This window comes from Oryctolagus cuniculus, chromosome 7 (assembly GCF_964237555.1).
Source record: "Oryctolagus cuniculus chromosome 7, mOryCun1.1, whole genome shotgun sequence".
NCBI lineage: Eukaryota > Metazoa > Chordata > Mammalia > Lagomorpha > Leporidae > Oryctolagus > Oryctolagus cuniculus.
Genome location: NC_091438.1, coordinates 149798274 through 149825553, shown reverse-complemented (window position 1 = coordinate 149825553; position 27280 = coordinate 149798274). Strand labels below are relative to the sequence as shown.

Sequence of the window (27280 nt, the reverse complement as noted above, 5' to 3'; positions counted from 1 at the left end):
TCCTTATTCACCTGCACAGTACTGGTTTATGCCTGTTGTGCCAGGATAATGACTAATGGCATTGCATACTACTGCCGTTCATGTCCAAAACTGCCCCAACTCACATGGTGAATTATATGTGGTCATTCTTTTCATAATCTTTATCAAGATAGTAACCAATGGCAAAACATCTTTCTAACCAGCTTCCTCTTTTTGCAACTGATTTACTAATTTGTCACCTGTAACAGAACAATAGCCTCCCTTCATCTACTTCCCACTTTTGTACACACTGTCCCTCTGCCTGGGATAACCTTCTCTCTCTCTTCCCATTTGGTAAACAGCAATCTGGGAACTCAGATCAAACGGCATCTCTGCTGTGACTCCTTCCCAGACTTTTACAGTCACTCTCTGTGTCTCTAGAAATAAGACTTAGAATATTAATAACAGGTACCATGTATTGAATGCTTGCTATGCACCAAGCCCTAAGCTTAAGTAATTTAAAGTATTTTATTTCATTTAAGTCTCACAATTACACTATATGGTTTTATATTTGAAGTGGCACTCATCTGGGATACTGGCACTGCAGACAATGGCTTAACCTGCTACGCCATATGACAGAACCTAGGTTTTAGTCTTTAACTATGGAAGCTAAGGCTCTAGGAAAAAGGAATCTAGCTTATGTTACAAAACTAAGCAGTGGAAGAGGACTTGGAACCTAAATGTCTAACTCCAAGGAAAAGCTTTGCATCTCTCACTCGTACTATTCCAATTGTACTGGCATTAATGGTTCTCTGTGACCTGACTTTTTAGTTCTGTGTTGCAATTTGACCCTGCTTAATCACCTCTATGTTTTCATGACTGTCTGTCCTGCACAGGAGGACCAGTCAGACATTAGTAATTGGTTCTCTGTCTCCCTGAAGGAAACTGGGACCTTTCCCTCAGTGATAGAGAAAAGCTTTGCTTTCCACAGCACATGCAGCTGTATCTGGAACAAGGCAGGTGCTCTGCCAGGAAAAAAAAAACACTGCAGTAGTTACTCTTCTGCCCTAAATTCTGATGCAGACGGCTATCCTACCTGCAATCTTCTAAACTGAATGTGGTTCAAGATTTATCTAGAATTAAGCTAAAACCGCAAATGAGTAGTTACTAAGCTAAATCTAATGGGCTTTCTTTGGCTGGCATAATGTTATTTGTTAATGGAATTTAGTTACCAACATTTAAAACTTGCAGTTCTATACAACAAAAGTTTCTAAGCTTGTTCTGGAATACTGTATCAACATTTTAATATACAATATATCAACCAGGCAGTAACATTCTGAACCAGGACGCCCTGTCCCACTCTCTATGTGCATTATTACTTTCTGTGATCTCCCAGAAAATATGGTCAAATGTCAGTTGCCATCATATTTAGGCTACTGTGTATTTTTAAAGGGAAAATGAAATACTTCCAGTAAATATCTCTGTTGAAAAGCAATCTGTTCACTCCATGAAGTGCACACATTTGGAAAGACAACAAGTAGTGTGTATGAATTTAAATGTAAATCACCTAATAAAAAAATCATGCTTTATATAAAATAGTATACTTCTCAAAAAGAACTACCAACAATACACTTATGATTGATGGCCTTTATCAGCTTAAAGTGTACATTCAACATGCTTTAGGATTAAAAAGACACATATATGCAGGTCCGTGGTCCCTGGAGAAAGGCAACACAGCAAAGACATTTCTGTGGCTGAGGACAGAGGGATAACCAGAGGGGGCAAGGGCAAGGTTAGAAGAATAAAGAAAAACAAACCAACCTCAAAGAGAACTGAAATGCAAAAGACACACAAGTGTTCAAGCTGAGAATCTAAACACAAATCAACCAAGAGTTGTCAACCTTAAGGCTTCAGAGTAATAATATTTTAACTAAGTTTTGAAAATATACACTAAGATTTGATATCCCTGAACAACTAATCTCAAACTTCTGCACTAGTACACCTTTCTCTAAAAGAGTACGTAAGTAGACAATTTCAGTTTGGAAATTCTGCTTATCCCATGTTTGATTCCACGGATGAGACTAAATATAAGGCTATCTTAATCATGCAAACTGCGAATGTCTCTGGGAAATAATGTGGAATGGTGAAAAAACATCACAATCATTAATATGACTTACAACTCACATATCTAGATTGCTGCATACTATACTCACCCAGATAGAGAGAAATATCAGCCAGAGACTACCATCACTTCCATCACATTACCATCACATTACAACAAAGCACCAAATTTTAGTCTTACTCAACTTCTCAAATTTTCAGGGAACTTCCTAAATTCAGCCAGTTATTTGTGATCACAATATTTAAGAACTTTTTTTTTTCAGCCTATACTACTAAAATCAGGTCAATAGTCTATTATTCTGAAATGCCTTCTATTTGGATTATCCATAGCATTTGTTTATAAACTAAGCTCTGTGGAAGCTACCACCATCCAGCGGTAAGGGAAAATAAGCAGCTCTCTATTCCTTAAGAATTTTGCTTTTAGTTGTTTTTATGTGCTGGACTCTGTGCCATAACTTTTTAAGATCTGAAAATTAATCATCTGTGAATCATTTACCAAAAATTTAAAACAGCTCTTTCTCTGTATAATTTCCTAAAATCTAGCTCTTCCCTCACATGTTCTGATTTCTAAAAACAAGAATATGAACTCTTGAAACCATGATAACCAGATACTTCATCAGGAACAAAGAAAGTACCTGACAGAATTTACTAATGACTCTTACGAATAATTAAACAACGTTCACTCACTCAAGGAGTTCATTTATGTAGTCCTAAATGGTGAAAAGTATACCTGCTATACATCCAAATAGGCTCTGAATAACAAAGGCAATCATCTCAAGCAAAACTGTCTGATAAAAATGTTTAAATTCTCAACCTTACTGTTTGCATTAACATAGTGTGCAGCATTAAATTTCTAAGGTCCCATAGTGAAAACATAAAATACTCATTTAATGATGGAGTTTCCATGGGAATGCAGCTCCTTTTGGTATCATGCAAGAGTTCATTAAGAAGAGTGGCAGCAGCTGTGCTCTGAATGTGAAGACAATACATAAAAATGTTACCAATAAAAATTTGGGGCTATAACAATTTGCAAAGAGAAATAACACATCGGTTTGAAAACCATTTAGATATTCGAGGCTATGAGACAACTGATGGAAATGGGATGTACAGAAAGTGGCTATAGAAAAAAGAATTCAATAGAGGTTAGTGAACGAATAACACTATCACCCATCATTGTTCACTCTGTCTTACCTGAGGAGGAGTAGGTGTGGACGTCGGTCTCCCTATGGGTGGAGTAGGGTTTCTGCTGCCACCTCCAGACATAATCTCCTCTGTTATGTCTTTACCTCCCTGGTTTGGATCCCGAATTCTTATCTACAAGGTTAAATAAAATGCCATATGTACAAATGTATGTCCATGTAGTAGATGCACAGGCATATGATGTGTTAAAGGTAAACTGGGAAACGTGTCAAATATTAAAGTTGATAATCACATTTAACTTAATTTCTTCTTTTTTTTTAAACTTTTATTTAATGAATATAATTTCCAAAGTACAGCTAATGGATTACAATGGCTTACCCCCCTATAACGTCCCTCCCACCCGCAACCCTCCCCTTTCCCGCTCCCTCTCCCCTTCCATTCACATCAAGATTCATTTTCCTTTTTTTTTTTTTTTTGACAGGCAGAGTGGACAGTGAGAGAGAGAGACAGAGAGAAAGGTCTTCCTTTTGCCGTTGGTTCACCCTCCAATGGCCGCCGCGGCCGGCGCACTGCGGCCGGCGCACCGCGCTGATCCGGTGGCAGGAGCCAGGAGCCAGGTGCTTTTCCTGGTCTCCCATGGGGTGCAGGGCCCAAGCACCTAGGCCATCCTCCACTGCACTCCCTGGCCACAGCAGAGAGCTGGCCTGGAAGAGGGGTAACCGGGACAGAATCCGGCGCCCCAACCGGGACTAGAACCCAGTGTGCCGGCGCCGCTAGGCGGAGGATTAGCCTAGTGAGCCACGGCGCCGGCCTAAGATTCATTTTCAATTCTCTTTATATACAGAAGATCAGTTTAGCATACATTAAGTAAAGATTTCAACAGTTTGCTCCCACACAGAAACATAAAGTGAAAAATACTGTTTGAGTACTAGTTATAGCATTAAATCCCAATGTACAGCACACTAAGGACAGAGATCCTACATGAGGAGTAAGTGCACAGTGACTCCTGTTGTTGACTTAACAAATTGACACTCTTGTTTATGGCCTCAGTAATCACCCTAGGCTCTTGTCATGAGCTGCCAAGGCTATGGAAGCCTTCTGAATTCACCGACTCTGATCATATTTAGACAAGGCCATGGTCAAAGTGGAAGTTCTCTCCTCCCTTCAGAGAAAGGTATCTTCTTCTTTGATGGCCCGTTCTTTCCACTGGGATCTCACTCACAGAGATCTTTCATTTAGTGTCCCCCCCCCCCCCGAGTATCTTGGCTTTCCATGCCTGAAATACTCTCATGGGCTTTTCAGCCGGATCTGCATGCCTTAAGGGCTGATTCTGAGGCCAGAGTGCTGTTTAGGACATCTGCCATTCTATGGGTCTGCTGTGTATCTCACTTCCCATGTTGGATTGTTCTCTCCCTTTTTTATTCTATCAGCTAGTATTTGCAGACACTAGTCTTGTTTATGGATAATCACATTTAACTTAATTTCAATCACAGAACCGTATGGGGGTCATTCAAAAGAAATTTAGGCCATTAGTTTTGACATGAACTACTTGGAACAACAAGCTAAAATAGGACCTACTTGGCTGAATTTCCAGATCAAAAAGGCAAAGTATTCAGGCTTATTTTTTAGGCACTATCAAATAAATTGATTTTATTTTCAATGCTTAACATAAAACAAGGTTCATAAAATAGCTTTAATATGTGTAAGTTAGTGTGTAAAATGAAGTTTTAAATGCCCTAAATGGTTTTCTGAGAGACAATCAAAGCTGTACATATTCTGTGACTTTGGAATAGGAATTTACCCTACAGATAACAGTATTTATGTACGTAAGGAGATTCACTAAAGACTTTTATAGACCAGAATAGTTACAAAATTATCTTTCATCCCAACAAATTAAATGCCAAATAGCCAGTGGAAAAAATAGGCAAATCTGTATGGATCCACAGGGAAAGGGCATCAAGATGTGCCGGTAAGTGAAGGAGAGAGGGGAAAGCAGGGGGATGACACGTAAGTGCATATGGCTGTCTTTATTGTAATTTCTTAAAGTTATCTCTGCTTATAGATGTCAGTGGGGATGGTGCTATAATAAAGAGTAACTTGGTCTAAGCATTCCCTGCTAGAATAGCACAATATTTCTGTTCATTTTCAGTAACATTTATTATTATTTTAAATTTCATTATCTCTTTTTCTCATTTTTCTGTATTCTGAAGGTTCTGTTCACATCCAACTTCTAGTATACTGACTCAACATTTCGAAAACATAGGTTCTCAGCTACAGTGTCCTGTTTATTATAACTTATACACATGTTCTTCTCATCACAGAGCAGCAAACATTTGAACCTCATTATTTATAATTAGAATCCTGCAAGAATACTGCTGTAACATCGTTTGACCTATCTTACCTGGGTGAATGGGAAAGTCTCTCTTGATTACAAACATCTCCCATTTTGTGTGTTCTGACAGAAAAGAGAATTGCAAGCTATTCTTCTATAAAATGTTCTATACTTCGAATTTTATATTCGTGCCATCTAATTTCTTAGGACTGCCTTATAAGTCAGAAGCAAGTTCCTATAATTATTAAAAACAAATTAGATTAAATCCTAATTTTTCTTAAATACACTCCACAGAAAAGGTTTTTCTTGCTGTCCTTAATATATTGGATCTCCTTCCCCTTCTGTCGTTCCACACCTGAATAGAGAGCTAATGAGACTAGTGTTAAAGAACAGCCAGCATGTGAGACAGAGTGATACCTTAGTGCACTGCACCCTCACTCTCAATTCTAAAGCTAGAGCACATGTTGTCATGTAGCACATCTAGCTCTGTGAGCAGTGGGAGCTGATGTCAAGCAGATGGTGTGTACAGCTTCTGATCATATGCCCATACAAATCCTCCAGGTCAAGTGGTCAAGACACGAGGGAGGAGTAAAAATGGCACAGGCATTTATGAACTGAGACAAGTAACAATTGGATAGATACATTTGATAACAGACTTTAAAATTTAAATTATGAAAAATTAACAGAAATGTCTTACCGTTTTTTTCTCTCTCTTGGCTGGAGGGGGCTGTTGCTGTGTAGGCACAATAATAGGTGCTGACTGATATACTGGTTGACTTGGATAAAAAGGTGTTCCTAAAGAATTAGAAAAAAATGAAAGGAAACAGTTATTTTGTCAAACTCAGGATTATCAATGTCACCGTGTCTCTGCACAATCCCCTAAAAAAAAGATTAAGAATTCTTTGTCACTAGCTCTCCACCACCTACTATAGCAGTGAAAAAATGATTCCCAACATTTATAATGTCTTGAAAAATTTATAAACATTCGATACGAATACAAATAAATATTCACCAACTCCTACAGAATCCCACAAGAGTTACCTTTCTAAAACACAAATCATGCTATAATGTGATTTAAAGCACATTAAAAAAAAAGTCTTACTCTGGGGTCTACCACTTTGAAAAGGATTCTCAAGGGTTTGTATGAATAGTCGGTCAGGGGCATATTAAGAATATTCCTGAGCTTCCTGGGGGGTGGAAGTGGTCTAATTCTTTTGTTTACAGAAAACTACTGACATAACTTGCTAATATTAACAATTAACGGGGTGGGAGTCATGGCACTGCAGGTTAAGCACAGCTTGCCTGCATCCTGTATTGGAGTGGAGTTCTAGTGCTGGCTACTTTGCTTCCAACCCAGCTTCTTGTTAACCTGCTTGGAAAGGCAGCAGATGATGGCCCAAATACTAGGGTCACTGCCACCATGTGGGAGGCCCAGTTGAAGTCCTGATTTCTGGTTTCAACATGGTCCAGTCCTGAGTCTTGTGGGCATCTGAGGAATGAACCAGTGAGTGGATGGAAGAGCATGCACTCGTGTGCTCTGTCTCTGTCTCTCTCATTCTGCATTTGAAATACATAAATCTTTAAAAAGAAAAACAAAGACGGAAAATGTCCTAATGTTGAAATGGATAAAAAGCTGCAGATAAGCAGCCTAAAGAAAATAGTCCAGACACCAAGAATCCAGGACCCAAACTACATTTTCTACCATTTTTTAACAACATGCCTTCACTCTAGCAAGTCTTAACGCCTATCCTTCAAATATACCAAACGTTTTTTGGTTCATGCCTTTCATTATATGGCCCATCTGCCTGAAATTATCTTGTTACCCCTATCCTTTATACTCCCAATAAATGCTTTTTAACTTTCAAAACTTTTACAATTAGTATCATGCCAGAGTGAGTAGAGTAGAGGCAAAGAGAAGGAAATAGATATTGGAAGGCAGAGCCTAGAGATTTATTGACGAATTGAATGTTAGTGCAAAAAAAAAATAAATAAATAAATAAAAAAGAGTATTTTTTTAAAACTTGTTTTAAGTGGAAGAATGGAGGTGCTATTAATTGAGAAAAACTGGACTAAGAGATTAGGGTAGACAAATCAAAGGGTTCCATTTTGGACTTACAAAGTTTAAGATGCTTATTTGAGCTAGAGTTAACCATTCTAGAATCAGCAGATGAAGAACCACATTTAAACCATGAGATGGATAGCTCAGGTAACAAGCACAGACAGAAAACAAGCTGAAGCTTTAAATCCTGCCACATTCTATGTTTGTTAGAGGCTGCAGAAATGAGGAAAACCTAGCAAAAGAGAGGAAGATGAAAACTAAGGCAATGGTTAAAGTGAAACAAATATTTCTAGGACTAGCATTGTGGCATAGTGGATAAAGCCACTGCCTGCAATGCCGGCATCCCATATGGGTGCCAGTTTGTGTCCCAGCTGTTCCACTTCTGATCCAGCTTCTTACTAATGTCCTGGGAAAAACAGAGGAAGACAGCCCAAATGTTTGGTGCTGTTACCCACGTGGGAGACCTGGAAGAAGCTCCTGGTTCCTGGCCACATGGGGAGTGAATCAGCGGATGGAAGATCTCTCCCTGTCTCTCCTTTTTGTGTAACTCTTTTAAATAAATTTACAAATATTTAAAATTTGGGTAAAACTGGAGTTAAAAGATTATTTAAAAAACACTTCTAGAATGAATGAGAGTGCTTACTTATGACAAACAGTGCTGAGAAGTCAACTGAGATGTGTCAAAGTAGAAATCACTGGTGACACTGATACAAGTTGTTTGGGTAGAGGTGGTGGATATGAAGCCTGCTCTGGATGGGCTCAACAGTAAAAGAAAGAAAATGAAGACAGGGAGGGCAGACAGTCGTTCCTAAAGTTCTGGATGAAAAGAGTGCACGAATGGGACTAAGCCAACAGAGGAAAGAAAAACAGTGACAAGAAAGTGAGAAGAAAATTGCTAGAGTTAATAGTCTTAATAGGTGCCAGAAGAAATATGGTACCCAACAGAACAATTGGTATTCATTAAGATCAGGAATAACTGACTCACAGCAACAAGAAAAAATTTATATAAAGGTAGTTAATAACCTATTACAACCTCTTACCTATATATAGAACACCTATAAGGACTTAAATTGAGTAATAAACACCACTTACTGTAACTTCAAAAATAAATGTTATTGAAATATTGACAAAATTAAAAACTTGATACGTATTGGATTAATACTGGCAAAAATCTTGGTTCTAGTCAGAGTGGAAGTTCTCTCCTCCCTTCAGAGAAAGGTACCTCCTTCTTTGATGACCTGTTCTTTCCACTGGGATCTCACTAGCGGAGATCTTTCATTTAGTTTTTTGTTTGTTTGTTTGTTTGTTTTTGCCAGAGTGTCTTGGCTTTCCATGCCTGAAATACTCTCATGGGCTTTTCAGCCGGATCTGCATGCCTTAAGGGCTGATTCTGAGGCCAGAGTGCTATTTAGGACATCTGCCATTCTATGAGTCTGCCGTGTATCTCGCTTCCCATGTTGGATTGTTCTCTCCCTTTTTTATTCTATCAGTTAGTATTTGCAGACACTAGTCTTGTTTATGTGATCCCTTTGGCTCTTATTCCTATCATTATGATCAACTGTGAATAGAAATTGATCACTTGGACTAGCGAGATGGCAATGGTACATCCCACCTTGATGGGATTGAACTGGAATCCCCTGGTATGTTTCTAACTCTACAGCTTGAGCATGTCCCAAATTGCACATCTCTTCCCTCTCTTATTCCCACTCTTATATTTAACAGCGATCACTTTTCAGTTAAGTTTCAACACTTAAGAATAACTGTGTATTGATTACAGTATTCAACCAAAAGTATTAAATAGAACAAACAAACAAACAAAAAACTAAGAGGGATAACGTATTAAGTTGTTCATCAACAGTCAGGGCGAGGGCTGATCAAGTCACCGTTTCTCATAGTGTTCATTTCACTTTAACAGGTTTCCTTTTTGGTGCTCGGTTAGTTGTCACCGATGAGGGAGAACATATGATATTTGTCCCTTTGGGACTGGATTATTTCACTCAGCATAATGTTTTCCAAATGCCTAACAAGGATCACTTTCCAGTTAAAATTTAAACACCTAAGAATAACTGTGTGTTAATTACAGAGTTCAACCAATAGTACTATAACAAAAAAAAATGCTAAAATGGATAAAGTATTACATTGTACATCAACAGTCAGGACAAGAGCTGATCAAGTCACTGTTTCTCATAGTGCCCATTTCACTTCAACAGGTTTCCCCTTTGGTGCTCAGTTAGTTGTCACCGATCAAGGAGAACATATGATATTTGTCCCTTTGGGACTGGCTTAGTTCACTCAGCATGATGTTTTCCAGATTCCTCCATCTTGTTGCAAATGACCGGGTTTCACTGTTTTTGACTGCTGTATAGTATTCTATAGAGTACATGTCCCATAATTTCTTTATCCAGTCTACTGTAGATGGGCATTTGGGTTGGTTACAGGTCTTAGGTATTGTGAATTGAGCTGCAATAAACATTAATGTGCAGACAGCTTTTTTGTTTGCCAATTTAATTTCCTTTGGGTAAATTCCAAGGAGTGGTATGGCTGGGTTGTATGGTAGAGTTGGTGAACCCAAAAGGCTTCCATAGCCTTGGCAACTCATGACTAGAGCCTAGGGTGATTACTGAGGCCATAAACAAGAGTGTCAATTTGTTAAGTCAACAACAGGAGTCACTGTGCACTTATTCCTCATGTAGGATCTCTGTCCTTAGTGTGCTGTACATTGAGATTTAATGCTATAACTAGTACTCAAACAGTATTTTTCACTTTGTGTTTCTATGTGGGTGCAAACTGTTGAAATCTTTACTTAATGTATGCTAAACTGATCTTCTGTATATAAAGAGAATTGAAAATGAATCTTGATGTGAATGGAAGGGGAGAGGGAGCGGGAAAGGGGAGGGTTGCGGGTGGGAGGGAAGTTATGGGGGGGGGTAAGCCATTGTAATCCAAAAGCTGTACTTTGGAAATTTATATTTATTAAATAAAAGTAAAAAAAAAAAATCTTGGTTCTAAATAAGCAATCAGTGTTGGCTCGGGGCCGATGCTGGGACACAGTGGGTTAAAGCCATAGCCTGCAGTGCCGGCATCGCACATGGGCGATGGTTTGAGTAGCAGCTGCTCCACTTCTGATCCAGCTCTCTGCTATGGCCTGGGAAAGTAGGAGAAGATGGCCCAAGTCCTTGGGCCCCTGCACCCATGTGGGAGACCCAGAAGAAGCTCCTGGCTCTTGGCTTCAGATCAGCTCAGCTCTGACCGTTGTGGTCATTTGGGGAGTGAACCAGCGGATGGAAGATCTTTCTCTCTCTCTGGCTACCTTTCTCTGTAACTCTGTCTTTCAAATAAATAAAACTATTTTTAAAAAAAAGTGTTGGCTTAGGACTGGCGCTGTGGTACAGCTGGCCTGAAGCGCCGCAGCATTCCATAAAGATGCCGGTTCTAGTCCTGGCTGCTCCACTTCCGATCCAGCTCCCAGCTATGGCCTGGGCAAGCAGTGAAAGATGGCCCAAGTCCTGGGGCCCTTGCACCTGCGTGGGAGACCTGGAAGAAGCTCCTGGCTCCTGGCTTCCAATTGACATAGCTCCGGCCGTTGCGGCCATCTGGGGAGTGAACCATCCAATGGAAGACCTCTTGCTGCCTCTCCTCCTCTCTCTGTTACTCTAACTTTCAAATAAATAAATAAATCTTTAAAAAACAAAAACAAAAACAAAAGTGTTGGCTCTATTCTTCTCATCATCAACATACCCACCATTACAAACATTTTCAAGTGGAAATTTCTTGGGAGCAGTTATGGTTTGCAGTACCAGAACTCTGCAGGTACCAATCAGGCTTAGAGAATCAGATTTGGAAAACATGTAAGGAAAAGGCATGTCTTCAATAACTCCAATATAAAAATATCAAACACTCTTAGCCACCCTGTAGCAGTGTTTAAACAATTCTCAGAGCAGAGATCAAATGAGAGTCTATACTACCCCATTATGCCATTATTTTCTATATACAGAAACCAAATCCTAAAATTTATTTCAAAGGCTTCTAGACAAGTAACATAACCTGCTCACTTTACAGTAACTTCAAGCTAAGTGAAATAAGATGAAAAAGGTGAACCACTTCTTAAAAAAAGTCAGACTTCTTATGAAACACTCTGAGTCAATATGACGAGGAAGAAGCTGGTGTATCACACACATCCAACAACGGCTGCTGGCAAAAGAGGATCATCGATACACTGAGGTTAAACACAATTAGTAAAACATGAGCAGGGTGGGCACAGCACAGTTTGGGAATCACCCACACCATACTGCAGTGGCTGAGTTAGAATCCCAGCTCCACTCCCCATTCTAGCTTCCTGCTAATACACATATGGGAGGCTGCAGGTGATGACTCAAGTAGTTGGATCCCTGCCACTTGTGTGTGAGAATCTTGGAGTAAGTTACAGGCTCCAGGACGCAGCAGCAGGAATGGTAGAGGAGGAGGTTGCACCGTGGATATTTGGAGAGTAGAGGCAACAGATGAGAGTTGACTCTGTCTCCATGCATCTCAAATTATATTTTTGAGGCCATTGCTGTGGCATAGTGGGTTAAGCTGCCACCTGCAACATTGGCATCCCATATGGGTACCAGTTCAAATCCCAGCTGCTCCACTTCTGATCCAGTTCCCTGATAATGTGTCTGGGGAAGCATGGAAGATGGCCAAAGCCTTGAGCCCCTGCACCCATGTGGAAAACCCAGAGGAAGCTCCTGGCTCTGGTCTGGCCCAGCCCTGGAATTTTGTGGCCATTTGGGGAGTGAGCCAGTAGATGGAAGACCTCTCTTGCTCTACCTCTGCCTCTCCCTTTCTGTAACTCTACTTTTCAAATAAGTAAGTAAACCTTGATTGCATTCTTAAAGGTAAAAAGAAACACATACAATATTTTGTTTGTGATTCCAACAGCAAAAGAAATCTGCCTCACCAAACAAACTTTTCTTTTATATATTGATTTGACACCTTACACAGTCAGAGACATTTAAGAACTTTTTAAATTCTATTAAACATATTAAGAAATTTTGCATACCACTTATCAAGTTACTTAACATCCTTGGACCTCCATTTCCTGGGCATGGAATGCGGCAGGTTTGTATATATCAGGGGTCTATCAACAGCAATCCAAGCACCAAATGCAGCCCTGGGCTTTGTACATAAAGGTCTACTGAAAGACACCAACGAACTATAATTTTGGTATTGTATATTGCTGCTTTTACACCACAATGGCCAAGTTGATAGTTGCCACAGACTATATAGCCTGAAGTAGAGCAGCCAGGACTTTGACTGGCAACCATATGGGATGCCAGCACCACAGGTGGCAGTAACTTTACCCACTACACCACAGCACCAGCCCCTGTAGCCAATATTTAAATTTCTTCTTAGGTAAAACCACACACAAATACCAAAGAGACATACTCTAAGTTCCTGGAAGGCAAGAATATCTTTTTTTAATTTTTTTCTTTTCTTTCTTTCTTTCTTTCTTTCTTTTTTTTTTTTTTTTTTGACAGGCAGAGTGGACAGTGAGAGAGAGAGAGAGACAGAGAAAGGTCTTCCTTTGCCGTTGGTTCACCCTCCAATGGCCGCCGCGGCTGGTGCACTGTGGCCGGCGCACCACGCTGATCCGATGGCAGGAGCCAGGTACTTATCCTGGTCTCCCATGGGGTGCAGGGCCCAAGCACTTGGGCCATCCTCTACTGCACTCCCGGGCCACAGCAGAGAGCTGGCCTGGAAGAGGGGCAACCGGGACAGAATCCGGCGCCCCGACCGGGACTAGAACCCGGTGTGCCGGCGCTGCAAGGTGGAGGATTAGCCTAGTGAGCCACGGCGCCGGCCAAGAATATCTTAACATGTACATTCCACAAAATATGTGCAGCACAACATCTTACACATTGTAAGTCCTCTAAAAAATGTTTCAGAGCCTTTCCATAGTAAGAATGATAAACATCACAGAGGCACAGAAAAATCAGTGAATCCAACAACATATTGTCCCCAGAATAGTAACAGTGCCAGCGCACAACCACATCAGCAATACAGGCCCCACAAGCAAATTCAACCTGGATATCAAAGTCTCCCACCATGCACCACAGGAGGAATGACTACTCCCTGACCTTCATGAGTTGAGTAAAGAGCCCAAGTACCAAGACACTCAGGGAAAAGTGAAAAAGAGACACCTGGAGAGGGAGAAACACTATGGTGGGGAAGACAGGGGAGTGCCCTGGAGTTTGAAGCAAGGGAGCAGGACCTCTTACCACTTCAATGTCTTCATTTTCTTTTAAAGATTTATTTATTTATTTGAAAGGCAGAGTTACAGAGAGGCAGAGAGAAAGAGAGAGGTGTTCGATCCCATCCACTGGTTCACTTTCCAAGTGGCTGCAATGGCCGGAGTTTGTACAATATGAAGCTGGGTGCCGGAGCTTCTTCCAGGTCTCCCACATGGGTACAGGGACCCAAGGACTTGGGCCATTTTCTACTGCTTTCCCAGGCCTCAGCAGAGAGCTGGATCGGAAGTAAAGTAGCTGGGACTCAAACTGGCGCCCAAATGGCATCCTGACACTGCAGGCCGAGGCTTTACCCTCTACACCACAGCATCAGCCCCTCCATCTTTATTTTTCTTTTTTACCAAGATTATTACAACCATCAATGACATAGCTTTGCGCTCAAGTCTAATTTTTCCATCACACCCCATTAACCCCTAGGATTGGCCTCGAGCAATTTCAGTCTTCATCAGGTATTTTTCTACATAACATATATAAAAGAGTATAAGAGACACTGATGGGAAGAAAAATGAACTGCTGAACAAATAACATTAGTTGTTTTTCCACAAAACTGTAGAAACCCTGGAAGAATTATACTCTACCAGCAGAATTCCATGATCTTGGTATCAGAACTTCAAAGAAGGTGAGAATATTCTTTGAGAGACATTATTCAAGATCAAAGTAGGTACAGATATGAAATGGTAGTACTTGTATGCAGGAGTGAACTGCAGAGCTAGAGATGCACAGCCAAGCACTCGGGAAGTAGATAATCCAATGCACAAACTCCAGCAGCACACAAAGAAGGAACATGTCTCGGGATTCACACATTGCCAGTTCCACAAGAGGATGCAGAAAAGAGATCTCCTGCATTAGAAACCAGAACTACAATCCCCTTCACAACTTCACCTGTAACCTGAACCCAAGATTAGGAAGTTTAGGTGGCAGAGAAAAGAAGATGCATCAGGCTCAAAGAAATGAAGAACAGGAAGGAGAAAGTTAAGAGAAGGGGAGATTCCAAGAAAAGGAGACAGGAAGGGGAATGTGTAGGCCTTCTAGACCGTAAGACCGGGACAGCTGTCCAAAGATAAATTCTGAAAAAAGTATATTAACCAGTACCAAACTTTAAAGCTAAAATATTTGCCCAAATGATTGTCCATGAACATACTGTAAAATGGGAGAGGACAGGGACAGGACATATTAGAATATTACAAATAGTATGTAACCATTAGCAATAAAGGCTGATTACTGAGTCAAGCAGCTGACTGGGATACCTGCCAATAAAAGTCTCGGCATCTCCACTTTTTTTCCTTTCATTTTTATTTTATTTTATTTTTTAAAATTTTTTGACAGGCAGAGTGGACAGTGAGAGACAGACAGAGAGAAAGGTCTTCCTTTGCTACGCATCGGGGAGGAAGCAGATGATGGCTTAAGTGCTGGGGACCCTGCCATCCATGTGGGAGACCTGAAACGAACTCCAGGTTCCTGGCTTTGGCCTGGTCCAGCCTTAGTTATTCCTGGCACTTGGGGAGTGAACCAATAGACAGATGGAAGATACCCTGGTGTGCTCACTCTCTGTGTGTGTGTGTGTGTGTGTGTGTGTATGTGTTGCTCTGCCTTCCAAGTAAATGAAAATATTTTAAAAGGTTATTTATATATAAATGGAAAACTATTTACTGTTAAATATTATTTCTTTAAAGGGTAAGGAGAGAGATTATTTGAAAATGACTTTTTTTTTTTTTTTTTTTTTTGGACAGATAGAATTAGACAGTGAGAGAGAGACAGAGAGACAAAGGTCTTCCTTCCATTGGTTCACCACCCAAAATGGCCGCCATGGCCAGAGCTATGCCTCTCCGAAGCCAGGAGCCAGGTACATCTTCCTGGTCTCTGGCACGGGTGCAAGTACCCAAGCACTTGGGCCATCCTCTACTGCCTTCCCAGAGAACTGGACTTGAAGAGGAGCAACTGGGACTAGAACTGGTGCCCATATGGGATGCCAGCGCTGCAGGCAGAGGATTAACCAAGTGAGCCATGGCACTGGCCAGAAAATGACTCATTTTAATTTGAATTTTTACCATTAAATTGGTTATTTTCCTAATGATATAAATTATTCTAAGATGGTTTTTTCTAGTATTAAAAAAAGCTAGTATAGGGGCCAGTGCTGTGGCACAGCTGGTTAAAAGCCGAAACCTGCGTCCCATATGGATGCCGGTTCAAGTCCTGGCTAATCTACTTCTAATCCAGCTCTCTATTATGGCCTGGAAAGGCAGTGGAAGATGGCCCAAGTCCTTGGGTCCCTGCATCCATGTGGGAGACCTGAAAGAAGCTCCTGGCTCCTGGCTCTGGATTGGCTCAGCTCTGGCCGTTGTGGTCATTTGGGTCATTTGATGAAAGACCTGTCTTTCTTTCTTTCTCTGCCTCTCCTTTTCTCTCTGTGTAACTCTTTCAAATAAATAAATAGATATTTAAAAAAAAAAAAAAGAAAGGAATTTACAGGGGGAGCGGTGCTGTGGCACAGCATGTAAAACCACCTCTGGGCACTGGTTCAAGCCCCGGTTGTTCCATTTCCAATCCAGCTCCCTCCTAATACTCCTGGGAAAGCAGCAGAAGATGGCCCAAGTGCTTGAGCTTCCGCTCCCATGTGGGAGACCAGAAGGAAGCTCCTGTCTGCTGGCTTTGGATCTGACCAGCCCCAGCATCTTAAGATTTGGGGAGTGAGCCAGCGATGGAAGATCTCTCTGCCTCTGCCTCTCTGTATCTTTGCCTTTCAAATAAATAAATATTAAAAAAAAAATTTACTGGGGATGATGACATATTCCAAAGCAAAAAGTGGGGGCCAGCGCTATGGCACAGTGGGTTAACGCCCTGGCCTGAAGCGCTGGCAACCCATATGGGTGCCAGTTCGAGTCCTGACTGCTCCACTTCCAATCTAGCTCTCTTGTATGGCCTTGGAAAGCAGTAGAAGATGGCCCAAATCCTTGGGCCCTTGCCTCCACGTGGGAGACCCAGAAGAATCTCCTGGCTCCTGGCTACGGTTTGGCACAGCTCTGGCTGCTGCAGCCAATTGGAGAGTGAACCAGCAGATAAAAGACCTCTCTTTCTTTCTCTCTCTCTCTGCCTCTCCTCTCTCTGTGTAACTCTTTCAAATAAATAAATCTTAAAAAAAAAATCCTAAAGTAATTTCCATGATCTGTAAGTAAACAGCAGACTATAGTTCAGTGAGATGCCTTAAAAATTTTGTTACTTAAAAGATACAATTGCATTTTTTGCAATATGTAATTTAAGATTAATATTGCCAATCTTAGCCTGTTTATTCTCATTAAGAGTCTCATTTTACAATCTTTCTTTTCAAAAAAACTCTACATAGAATTAGACAGTAATCTAGAAAATGATCTAGACAATATAGTAGCCAATGTTACACTTAAAAGTAATTTTATGGGGCCCATGTTGTGGTGCAAGAGGTTGAGCATCTGCCTGCAATGCCCGCATCCCATATGAGTGCTGTACTTTCAATCCAGCTCCCTGCTAATGTGCCCAAGAAAACAAGGATCTGGGCACCTGCCATCCAGATGAGAGAACCAGATGAATTTCTGGCTCCTGGCTTCAGAGCTGCTGGAGTCCTTTGGGGAGTGAACTACCAGATGGATGATCTCCCTCTCTTTCTCTTAGCTGTTGAGGTCATTTGGGGAGTAAACTACCAGATGTAAGATATGCTCTCCCTCTCTCTCTGTGAACTATTGGGGTCACATGGGGAGTGAACTACCTTATGGAAGATCTCTCTCTTTCTCTGCCTTTCCAATATATAAATCAATAATTTTACTAGTGGTGGGAGTTATAGCACAGTGGGTAAAGCTGCTGCCTGTAATGCCAGCATATCATATGGGCACCACTTCGAGCTCCGGCTGCTCCACTTCTGATCCAGATCCCTGCTAACGTGCCTGGTAAAGGAGCAGAGGATGGCCCAAGTGCTTGGGCTCCTGAACCCATCCACGTAAGAAACCCAGAAGAAGCTCCTGGCTCCTGGCTCCATCTCTGGCCATTGTGGCCATATGGGGAGTGAACCAGCAGATGGAAGACTCCTCTCTGTCTTTCCCTTCCTCTCTCTGTCACTCTACCTGTCAAATAAATCTTAAAAAAAGAGAGAGAGAGATTGTTATCTGAACCATTAAATCTCAATGTTAGGAAACTGGCTAATGGATAGATCAGTATCCTAAACTAGTTAAGATTTTACTATGCCTGTGCTTTGTTGATAGAGAAAGAGATCAATGCTTCCTGAGTCTTAAAGCTTCACTTGCTATTATCAACTGATTTGTGTTTTTTTTTTTTTTTTTTTTGACAGGCAGAGTTAGACAGTGAGAGAGAGAGAGAGAGAGAGAGAGAGAGAGAGAGAGAAAGGTCTTCCTTTTTCTATTGGTTCACCCCCCAAGTGGCTGCTATGGCTGGTGCGCTGCACCGATCTGAAGCCAGGAGCCAGGTGCTTCTCCTGGTCTCCCGTGCAGGTGCAGGGCCCAAGGACTTGGGCCATCCTCCACTGCCTTCCCGAGCCACAGCAAAGAGCTGGACTGGAAGAGGAGCAACTGAGACAGAATCTGGCGCCCCAACCAGGACTAGAACCCGGGGTGCCGATGCCACAGGTGGAGGATTAGCCTAGTGAGCCACGATGCCGGCCAACCAACTGATTTTTTTAATCATTTATAATTCACTTTCTATGGAATTAAACAAGTGTAGCATTCAGTAAAATTTTGTTGCAAAATGTAATTTCACTACGTCATATTTCAGTATTAGCTCTTATATCTTTATCTACATTAAAAATATTTTTAATTTTTCAAAGCATTTTCATTTGAATTATTTGTTAAAACTTCCCCATAAAAAAAATTGGTTCATTGAGTTATAGTCAGTCATTCTATGAATATTCTCTAAGTGCCTGTTGGTCATTGTTTTGGGTGCTGGGGATATAACATTGATTGAATAATAATAAACATCACATTAGAGTGGAAAAATCATTATTAACAAAATTTCGAAGAGGAAAGGTAAATGCTTGGAGAAAAGAAATAACGGAAGGGAGGCAAATGTGTGACTTCAGTAAAAACCTAGGCAGTAGTGAGCTGGCAGAATATGTCAGAATGCTGACATACAGGTTCTTGCCATTAGAATTGCCATCTCTATCAGAAGGCACCATGATTCAATGTTTATATAGCACTCTTTTCTTGAAACACTATCTTAAAAAAGTAGCTTTCAAGACAGAACTGTTTTCAGTGTTTATTTAAAAATTCTTCCTACCACCAAACTGACCCACCAAACATCAAAATGAAATAAACATCACAGGCCAGCAGAAAATGCTTGACTTTTCCAACTTACCATAAGCACTGGGGAAGTCCCCAGGTCCTGGTCCAGGATAGAAAGGACCTGGCCCCGGCGGCTGAACTGGATACTGCTGCGGGGGCCCCACATAAGGAGGGCCACTATGACGGTACTAGAAAAGAGAAAGTACAGACGTTTATAGGTAAAATGAAGACAATTTACTACAGAAAAATTTGGTTCTCTGTGTATGTGCAAAAGAATCGTTTAATAATGTAAAGGCAAACTGCTGAGCACAGTCAAGATGCCTGCTTGCCATCCAGAAGCAATGAGGATAAAGAGAAAGTTGTTCCTCAAACAAAGCCGTCCAGCAGTCTGCTGCCCAGCCAGGCAGCAGCTCACTGTAAAATGGTTTCAGGCTGGTAGCTTTCAATAACTTTAAACAACATCAGAGTAACAGCCTAATTAATGAGTCACTTTAGAGCAGTTGGTTTTAGGGAAGGGATGGGGAAAAGCTATGAGATTAAAAACAATTTTTCCACCATTTTGGTGGAAAATTATCTCCTTACAATATTATGGGAAATGACAAAACAGCTGGACTAACAACTGACGAAAGAATTCCACATCGGCCGGCACCACGGCTCACTAGGCTAATCCTCCGCCTAGCGGCGCCGGCACACCGGGTTCTAGTCCCGGTCGGGGCGCCGGATTCTGTCCCGGTTGCCCCTCTTCCAGGCCAGCTCTCTGCTGTGGCCAGGGAGTGCAGTGGAGGATGGCCCAGGTGCTTGGGCCCTGAACCCCATGGGAGACCAGGAAAAGCACCTGGCTCCTGGCTCCTGCCATCGGATCAGCGCGGTGCGCCGGCCGCGGCGGCCATTGGAGAGTGAACCAACGGCAAAAGGAAGACCTTTCTCTCTGTCTCTCTCTCTCACTGTCCACTCTGCCTGTGCAAAAAAAAAAAAAAAAAAAGAATTCCACATCACCAAAAATCCAGTGAGAATGTGTGTGTGGACCAGGGAATGAAGGTGAACACATCTGTGCGAGCACTGCAGACACACCCCAGTGTGTCCCCGTGTGTGGCGTGCGTCTGTGTCTGCGTGTGAGGAGGCTTAAACTGCACTTTCATCTCCTTGCTCCAGGGGCCCCACGAGGCCCAGGGCAGCCCCCTGCCCCCAGCATCCTGTGTGCTGAGCGGGCCAGGTGGGAGCCCTTGGCTGTGAGGGTACAGGACAGTGAGCACTTCTGTCTTAAGGGTTTCCTGACCGAAGCTTTAATGGAGCGTTATTTATTTATCAAGGCCTCCTGGGTAGCCTGGGAATGAGCAAAGGGTAGGAGGGAGGAAGGCCTGCAGAGCTGACTCCCTGTCCCTGAGCAGAGATGGGGCCCTGAGCTGTTCTCACCCCGCCCGGAAGGAGCTGAGGCCTGAGCGATTTATTTATTGGGAAAAGGAGGGAAGGAGATAGACTGACAGCCAGCCAGCCGTGAGTGATGGAGGGGGTGGTTCCTCCCCAGAGAGTCACTGCAGGTCCCCAGCTGTCCCCCAGGTTGGCCGTGAGCAGGGAGAGGGGAGTGAGGGATCTTCACTGAGGGGGGGGCAGGAGGGGCGAGTGAGGGGCCTCTTGGGCCCAGACTGCATGGGCCCCTCGTGTGGTCAGCTGGCTGCTCCGTCCCACCCTCCATCTGCACTTTGACTTGTTTCCTAACAGCTCTGTTCTCTCCTGCTTTGGTTTTAATAAATATTTTGATGATGAAAAAAAAATTATGAGAATCTGAGTTAATCCCCACTCTGTTCCTGGATAACCCAGTCTGAAGAGATACTCTACCTGTGGGATACAGTACTGAGGACCCTGGGGAACTGTGTACGGCATGGGCAGATGGTTAACCATCATGATGTGCTGATTGGCTTGATACACTGCGGTGGGTGTCTGCGCACCAGGACGAATGGAAGGACTACTATTCGGGATGGTAGCTCTAGGAGGCTGTATCTGAGGCCTCTGGAAAAACTGGGAAAGGAAGAGAAACAAAAATTTAATAAAGACGAACATAAAAACTCTGCTGTCTTGAACTTAATCTTTTTACCACTAATAAGCATCTGATCAACCTTATTTAGAAATATATACATACAAGAAAAAAGAACAAAATTGTCTGTGGGTAGGCTCATAAAAAGTACTTCACCTTGGGTCCAGTTCGATCAATAATGTCACTCATCTGAAAATAAAAGGGCTGTCTCAACTTTTAAGCCTCAGATGCTTTAAAATAAAAAGTCCTGTACCTTAATTATTCATTTTACAATGTATAATAAGACACAACAAAAGGGGTAGTGGATATATCTGTAAAAGTTATTTTACTGTATAAAAGCATCAACTTTTTCATTAAAAATTGGTGGTTCATTATCAACCTGTTAAAAATTAAAAATAGTTCTCTAAGAAACCACCACTGAAGTCATTAGCAAAATATTTAAAAGAAGAAGGAATCTCACTGAATATAACAATTTCCATCATAGGCCATCAAGGTCAAATCAAATTAAACCACCTGCAGGGTGGTCACATGCTGGACTCAGCCTCCCCCCGCCGAAAAGGTGGCACAACTCCATATTAAACAGAACCCACTTTTGCTTTCTTGAACAGTGTGCAATGAAAGTGGAGAATCTAGACAAACCTAACAACAGTTTAGAATGAGCAGAGCTCAAATCTCTCAAATGGCAACCAGTACCTATAGTTATTTATGGTTCTCACTGCAGGCTTTAAAGCCTTGAAGCAATATAGAAATTGTAAATTTCCAAAATGAATGGATCTAGTCATCAGCAATCAATCAATTGCACTGTAATAACAAGAGGATAGGGTAATAAAGAGGCCATGCAGAACCAGTAGTTTGTTACCTGGATGGGTCTGAATCCTCCCTTCAATAATGAAGCAAGAAAGCAGCAGGAAACAGAAAGAAAGCCAATGGAAAAGCTTACAGATCAGTAGGAAGGGGTCGGACTTAGCATGCAGCTCAACAAAAATATCTTTCTACTTCGTAATAATAGGAGAAGAAAGGAATATCAGAATGAAAATTCTCAGTTGAGAATTCAAGCACACACAGAATCAAAGAATTGAATCACATTTAATTGAAAATAAATTAATTCAGTGGCAAATCTTCCAATAGTAGCCACAAGTTTATCAGTTTCAAAGGAAATATCTACTTGGTGGCACAACAACAGTTGGGAAGACCAACTCCTATCCTGGACTCTCACTGATGCCTACAGTTTGATTTGGCATTAAGTTGCTTTTTACGATCTACTCTCCATGTTGAACAGGGATAATCTTTATAGAAAGAAAATGGTCTTTTCAACTTATCAGGATGTCAGAGGCTATTTAGAGTTCTAAATTGGAGAATTATAGTAACAATATCAAAATGTGGTCAAGCTCCAAAACCTCCTGGGTTGCCTCCTGATGCCAGCTGTGAGTGTTGCTACTCTGAATAAGCCAAGCGTGGTATCTGGACCTATTCAGGCCTCGTCCATTCTACTCTTTAGCACCTTATATAGATGGCTTAAGTAATTTTTCATTTTGTGCTGAAGTGGGAGAACTGCCATCTAATGTCAAAGGCTCATTTCCATTCAACCTTCATGCTTCAGAGTAAGGAAAGCCCTAAGGAGCTATGTCAAGGAAAACGACAGACAGACAGGCTACAGCGGGAGAAGGAGTGAATGGGGGAACCCAACAGAAAGGCATGGGGAATAGTTGATGGCAATGAAGAGAAAGCACAAGAGGCAAAGCTGCTAACAAAGGCACCTGGACTGGTCACAACTCCAGCAACAGGCTCTTAGTTATCTTCACTGACACAGTTTACATCAGCTCTGAACAGAACACTGACGTAGTCAGCCTTCCATTACTGGACTGGACTTCTCTTGACTATGTAGCAGATAAAATCTATTATATATCAATATATGTGAGTTGTAAACACATTTCAGAAATAAAATTATGCATTTTTATAACAATTTATCAGGAGCCACAACAATCAAGGAGAGGATAGTCATTTATCTGCTCACTTTACTGAGCGTTACTAGGTTTCAGACATAGTGGATACCAAGATTAATACTCTAGATCCTTTTCCATCAAGTCTAAAGGGCAGCCAAGACAAGGAGAGCATCAGACACAGATGAGAATCTACTTCAGTCATATTATCACCAAATTATGTCAGAGCACTCAGATAACACCTTGAAGAGTCATGGTGTTAGCATTGGTGAGGAGAAAACAGAAAACATATCTATCAATTGAGGTAAAATAAGAAAACAAGTTAGGGACAAAGTTTTCTAACAGTTTTAAAAAACTTATACTTGAAGCCTTTTCTTATCACTATTTTCCAACTATTCTGATGGGACTTTTAACCAGCTTAACCAAAATAGCAGACATCTAACCCAAAAGAGCAGACATCTAATTCAAGAAGGTTTATGCATATTGTAACAGTTTTTTTGGTGATTCTGAAGCAGTTTTTCTAACTATGCTCCCAATATTAATATACAGCTGAGCTAGTAAAAATCAAAACATGGGCCAGCACCATGGCTCACTAGGTTAATCCTCCGCCTGCAGTGCCGGAATCCCATGAGCGTCGGGTTCTAGTCCCGGTTGCTCCTCTTCCAGTCCAGCTCTCTGCTGTGGCCCGGGAGTGCAGTGGAGGACGGCCCAAGTGATTGGGCGTCTGCACCCACTTGGGAGACCAGGAGGAAGCACCTGGCTCCTGGCTTCGGATAGGTGTAGTTCTGGCTGTGGCAGCTATTTGGGGGGTGAACCAACAGAAGGAAGACCTTTCTCTCTGTCTCTCTCTCACTGTCTAACTCTACCTGTCAAATAAGAAAAAAAAAATCAGAACGTGTTTATATTGACGTGCAATAATTTTTAAACACTAAGGTTTCTACTTTGAAGTTAGGGAGAAATATGTTTAAACAAGAACACTAAGTCACAACAGTGATGTTTCAGGTAGTAATCAGCTACAAGACACTCCCCCAAACACTTTAACTAGATTACAATACATCCCCACAACAGGCCTCTGACACAAAGATGGATTTGAGCATCCTAATAGATGTATGTGGAAAATGAGGGCTTCACAAACTGTTGAAATCCTTACTTAAGGTATACTAAGCTGATCTTCTGTATATTAAGATAATCGAAAATGAATCTTGATGTGAATGGAAGGGGAGAGGGAGTGGGAAAGGGGAGGGTTGTGGGTGGGAGGGACGGTATGGGGGGGGGGAAGCCATTGTAACCCATGAGTCGTACTTTGGAAATTTATATTCATTAAATAAAAGATAAAAAAAAAAGGAAAAAAAGAAAAAAAAGAAAATGAGGGCTTCAGGAGGTTAAATAATCTGCTGAGTCCCCCGTCTGTAATCTACACAGTCAGATCCTGGGTCTGTTATACACACTGCATCTCATGAAATGGAGTCTGACCTGTCAGCAAAGCACTAGTTCTCTACAAAGGCTGACGGGAGGCGGCAGTGACTTTCATCATCTATACTAATGAGTGACACATCCCTCAACCAGAACTGACTCCTTCTAAGAAAAAATGTTCTACATGTTACTTCATAAAATTCATATCATTCTACCTACACTCTAATTTTCTCTTTCTCTCCAAATTAACTGAAACTTGTTCATATGCTTCTAGGTCCTTGGCATACCATCTTAAAGACCTACTTTTGCTCAATTTTACTGCACTAAGACTTTTACAAGGATAGGCTATCAGAAATTTGTTTTGTACTCTTCAAAATACAGCAACACACATGTCAGTAGAGATTCTAATATTTACAGGTTTAGAAAAACTGTGACGCCGGTGTCCCATATGGGTGCTGGTCAAGACCACTCCAATTCCAATCCAGCTCTCTGTTAATAGCCTGGGAAAGCAGCAGAAGATGGCCCAAGAGCTGGGGCCCCTGCACCCATGTGAGAGACCCAGAAGAAGCTCCTGGCTCCTGATTGGCCCAATTCCAACTCTGGCAGTTGGGGCCATTTGGGGAGTTAACCAGTGGATGACAGATCTCTCTCTTTGTCTCTCCTTCTCTCTGTAACTTTGCCTCTCAAATAAATAAATAAATCGTTTTAAAAAAAGAAGACAGAAAAGGTATAATGGCTTGAAATTAAAACAAAAAGAGATGGAGCATCTTTTTTATTCTCCTTCCTAACCATTCAATTACAAAAGCAGAATTAGATTTAAAAGTGGTACAAGAAATATCGGTGGGCATGGCAGTAAACCATAGGCTTTCCCAAAATATTTGTAATCCTTTTAAATCCCTTCCTTTTCATTCAAGTGAGGAAGACTCACTAACAGAAATCACACTCTCCTGGATGGAAGGACAGTTCAGGTCTCTGAGTCGAACCACATACCTGAAGTTGGCATGTCTTCTACAATATGCCCTTGGGGTTATAAAACTTTGGCAACTGATGTCGCAGCTCCTTTTCATTGTTAAATGGAGTCCTGAGAGGGCATACATCTTTCTGGATACTGGTTCCAATCAATTCATGAATGTCTACTCTAAAGCCAGTACAAATCTTCTCCAAAGGTGCCAGACTTCCAAGTTTCCTGAAGACTGACATCAATGCCAACTTTCACACCACTGTTTATTTTTCAATTCCAAGCCAACCACCACCTTCCTAAGTCAACTCATCCTTCCAACCAAGATTCTGAACTCCCTGACCAGCTTGCTCTTGCTCTCAATCTGGTCCCACTGCTCAACGTCTCTCCAAATGAAGAACCACACACAAACAGCCAGCTTGGTTCTGCCTAGAATGTACTTGGTACTTCCCTTTAAAAATAGCTGCTGCTTAATTAAAGGACTATATACTTCTCTTACTATTGTCAATTATGATTCCACTTATGAAACCAAGAGGTTGTTTTTTTTTTTTTTTTTTTGACAGGCAGAGTGGACAGTGAGAGAGAGAGACAGGTGAGAAAGGTCTTCCTTTGCCGTTGGTTCACCCTCCAATGGCCGCCGCGGCCAGCGCGCTGCGGCCGGCGCACTGCGCTGATCCGATGGCAGGAGCCAGGAGCCAGGTGCTTTTCCTGGTCTCCCATAGGGTGCAGGGCCCAAGCACTTGGGCCATCCTCCACTGCACTCCCTGGCCACAGCAGAGGGCTGGCCTGGAAGAGGGGCAACCGGGACAGAATCCGGCGCCCCGACCGGGACTAGAACCCGGTGTGCCGGCGCCGCTAGGCGGAGGATTAGCCTAGTGAGCCGCGGCGCCGGCCGAAACCAAGAGTTTTAACAGTCCTTTCGTCAACCACATTTGACTACTGTTTAGTACCAAGTTATACTACTAGAAAATTCTTCAATTTTCTTACACAGAAGCTGGCATTAAGGTTTCCCTTTTGCTTCTGTATGCACTCTTAAGTTGTGTTTTGAAGCAAATCTGGGAATACTATATTTTGTTACTTTGAGGATTATCTGGCTGAATTCAATCCATCATATCTGATTTAAAGATGGGGGGGGGCTATGATGGTCAAACTACATGACCATCAGAAAATTTGACAGGCACGTGTGTCATTTATAAGTCACTGATAAAAATGGTGAAAAGGGCTGAGCAAAGAACACAGAACCATGTACAACAAAAGAATTATCTCTTAAACCTCATTTCAATGTATTTTAAGTCTTTTTATTTTCAATAGTGTTATGGCTTGGATGTGGTAACTGTCCCCTAAGGATCCACTGATTGGAGAGTTGCTCCCCAGGGCGGCCCTATTAGGGTGGTTGTAAAATCCTTAAGAGGTGGGACTGGCGCTGTGGCATTGTGAGTAAAGCCAGTGCTGTCATCCCATATGGGTGCTGCTTTGAGTCCCGGCTGCCCCACTTCCGATCCAGCTCTGTGCTATGGCCTGGGAAAGCAGTAGAAGATGGCCCAAGTCCTTGGGCCCCTGTACCTGTATAGGAGACCCGGAAGAAGCTCCTGGCTCCTGGCTTCGGCCGTTGTGGCCAACTGGTGACAAAAGCTCTCCCTTTCTCTCTCTCTCTCTCTGCCTCTCCTTCTCTCTCTGTGTAACTCCAACTTTCAAATATATAAATAAATCTTTTAAAAAAAAAGCTATGCACGGATTTAAAAAATTAAAAAAAAAATCCTTAAGAGGTAGGGCGAGCTC

General features: G+C 41.9%; 1 protein-coding gene across 43 annotated transcripts in view; it reads right to left on the bottom strand.

Moving 5' to 3' along the window:
- Positions 1 to 27280, bottom strand: part of EIF4G3 (eukaryotic translation initiation factor 4 gamma 3) — a 378821-nt gene that overhangs the window by 165153 nt on the left and 186388 nt on the right. For 29 of the 43 annotated variants that reach the window (XM_070079134.1, XM_070079141.1, XM_070079144.1 and 26 more), the window contains 4 exons: positions 20995 to 21174; positions 19232 to 19346; positions 6249 to 6346; positions 3271 to 3393 (listed from right to left, as the gene is read on the bottom strand). In XM_070079134.1, coding sequence (XP_069935235.1) covers positions 3271 to 3393; positions 6249 to 6346; positions 19232 to 19346; positions 20995 to 21174 — 516 coding nt within the window. Of the gene's footprint in view, positions 1 to 3270; positions 3394 to 6248; positions 6347 to 19231; positions 19347 to 20994; positions 21175 to 21346; positions 21380 to 22049; positions 22071 to 27280 lie in introns of all 43 variants that reach the window. The other 14 variants (XM_070079133.1, XM_070079136.1, XM_070079140.1 and 11 more) reach the window with 3 other exon arrangements.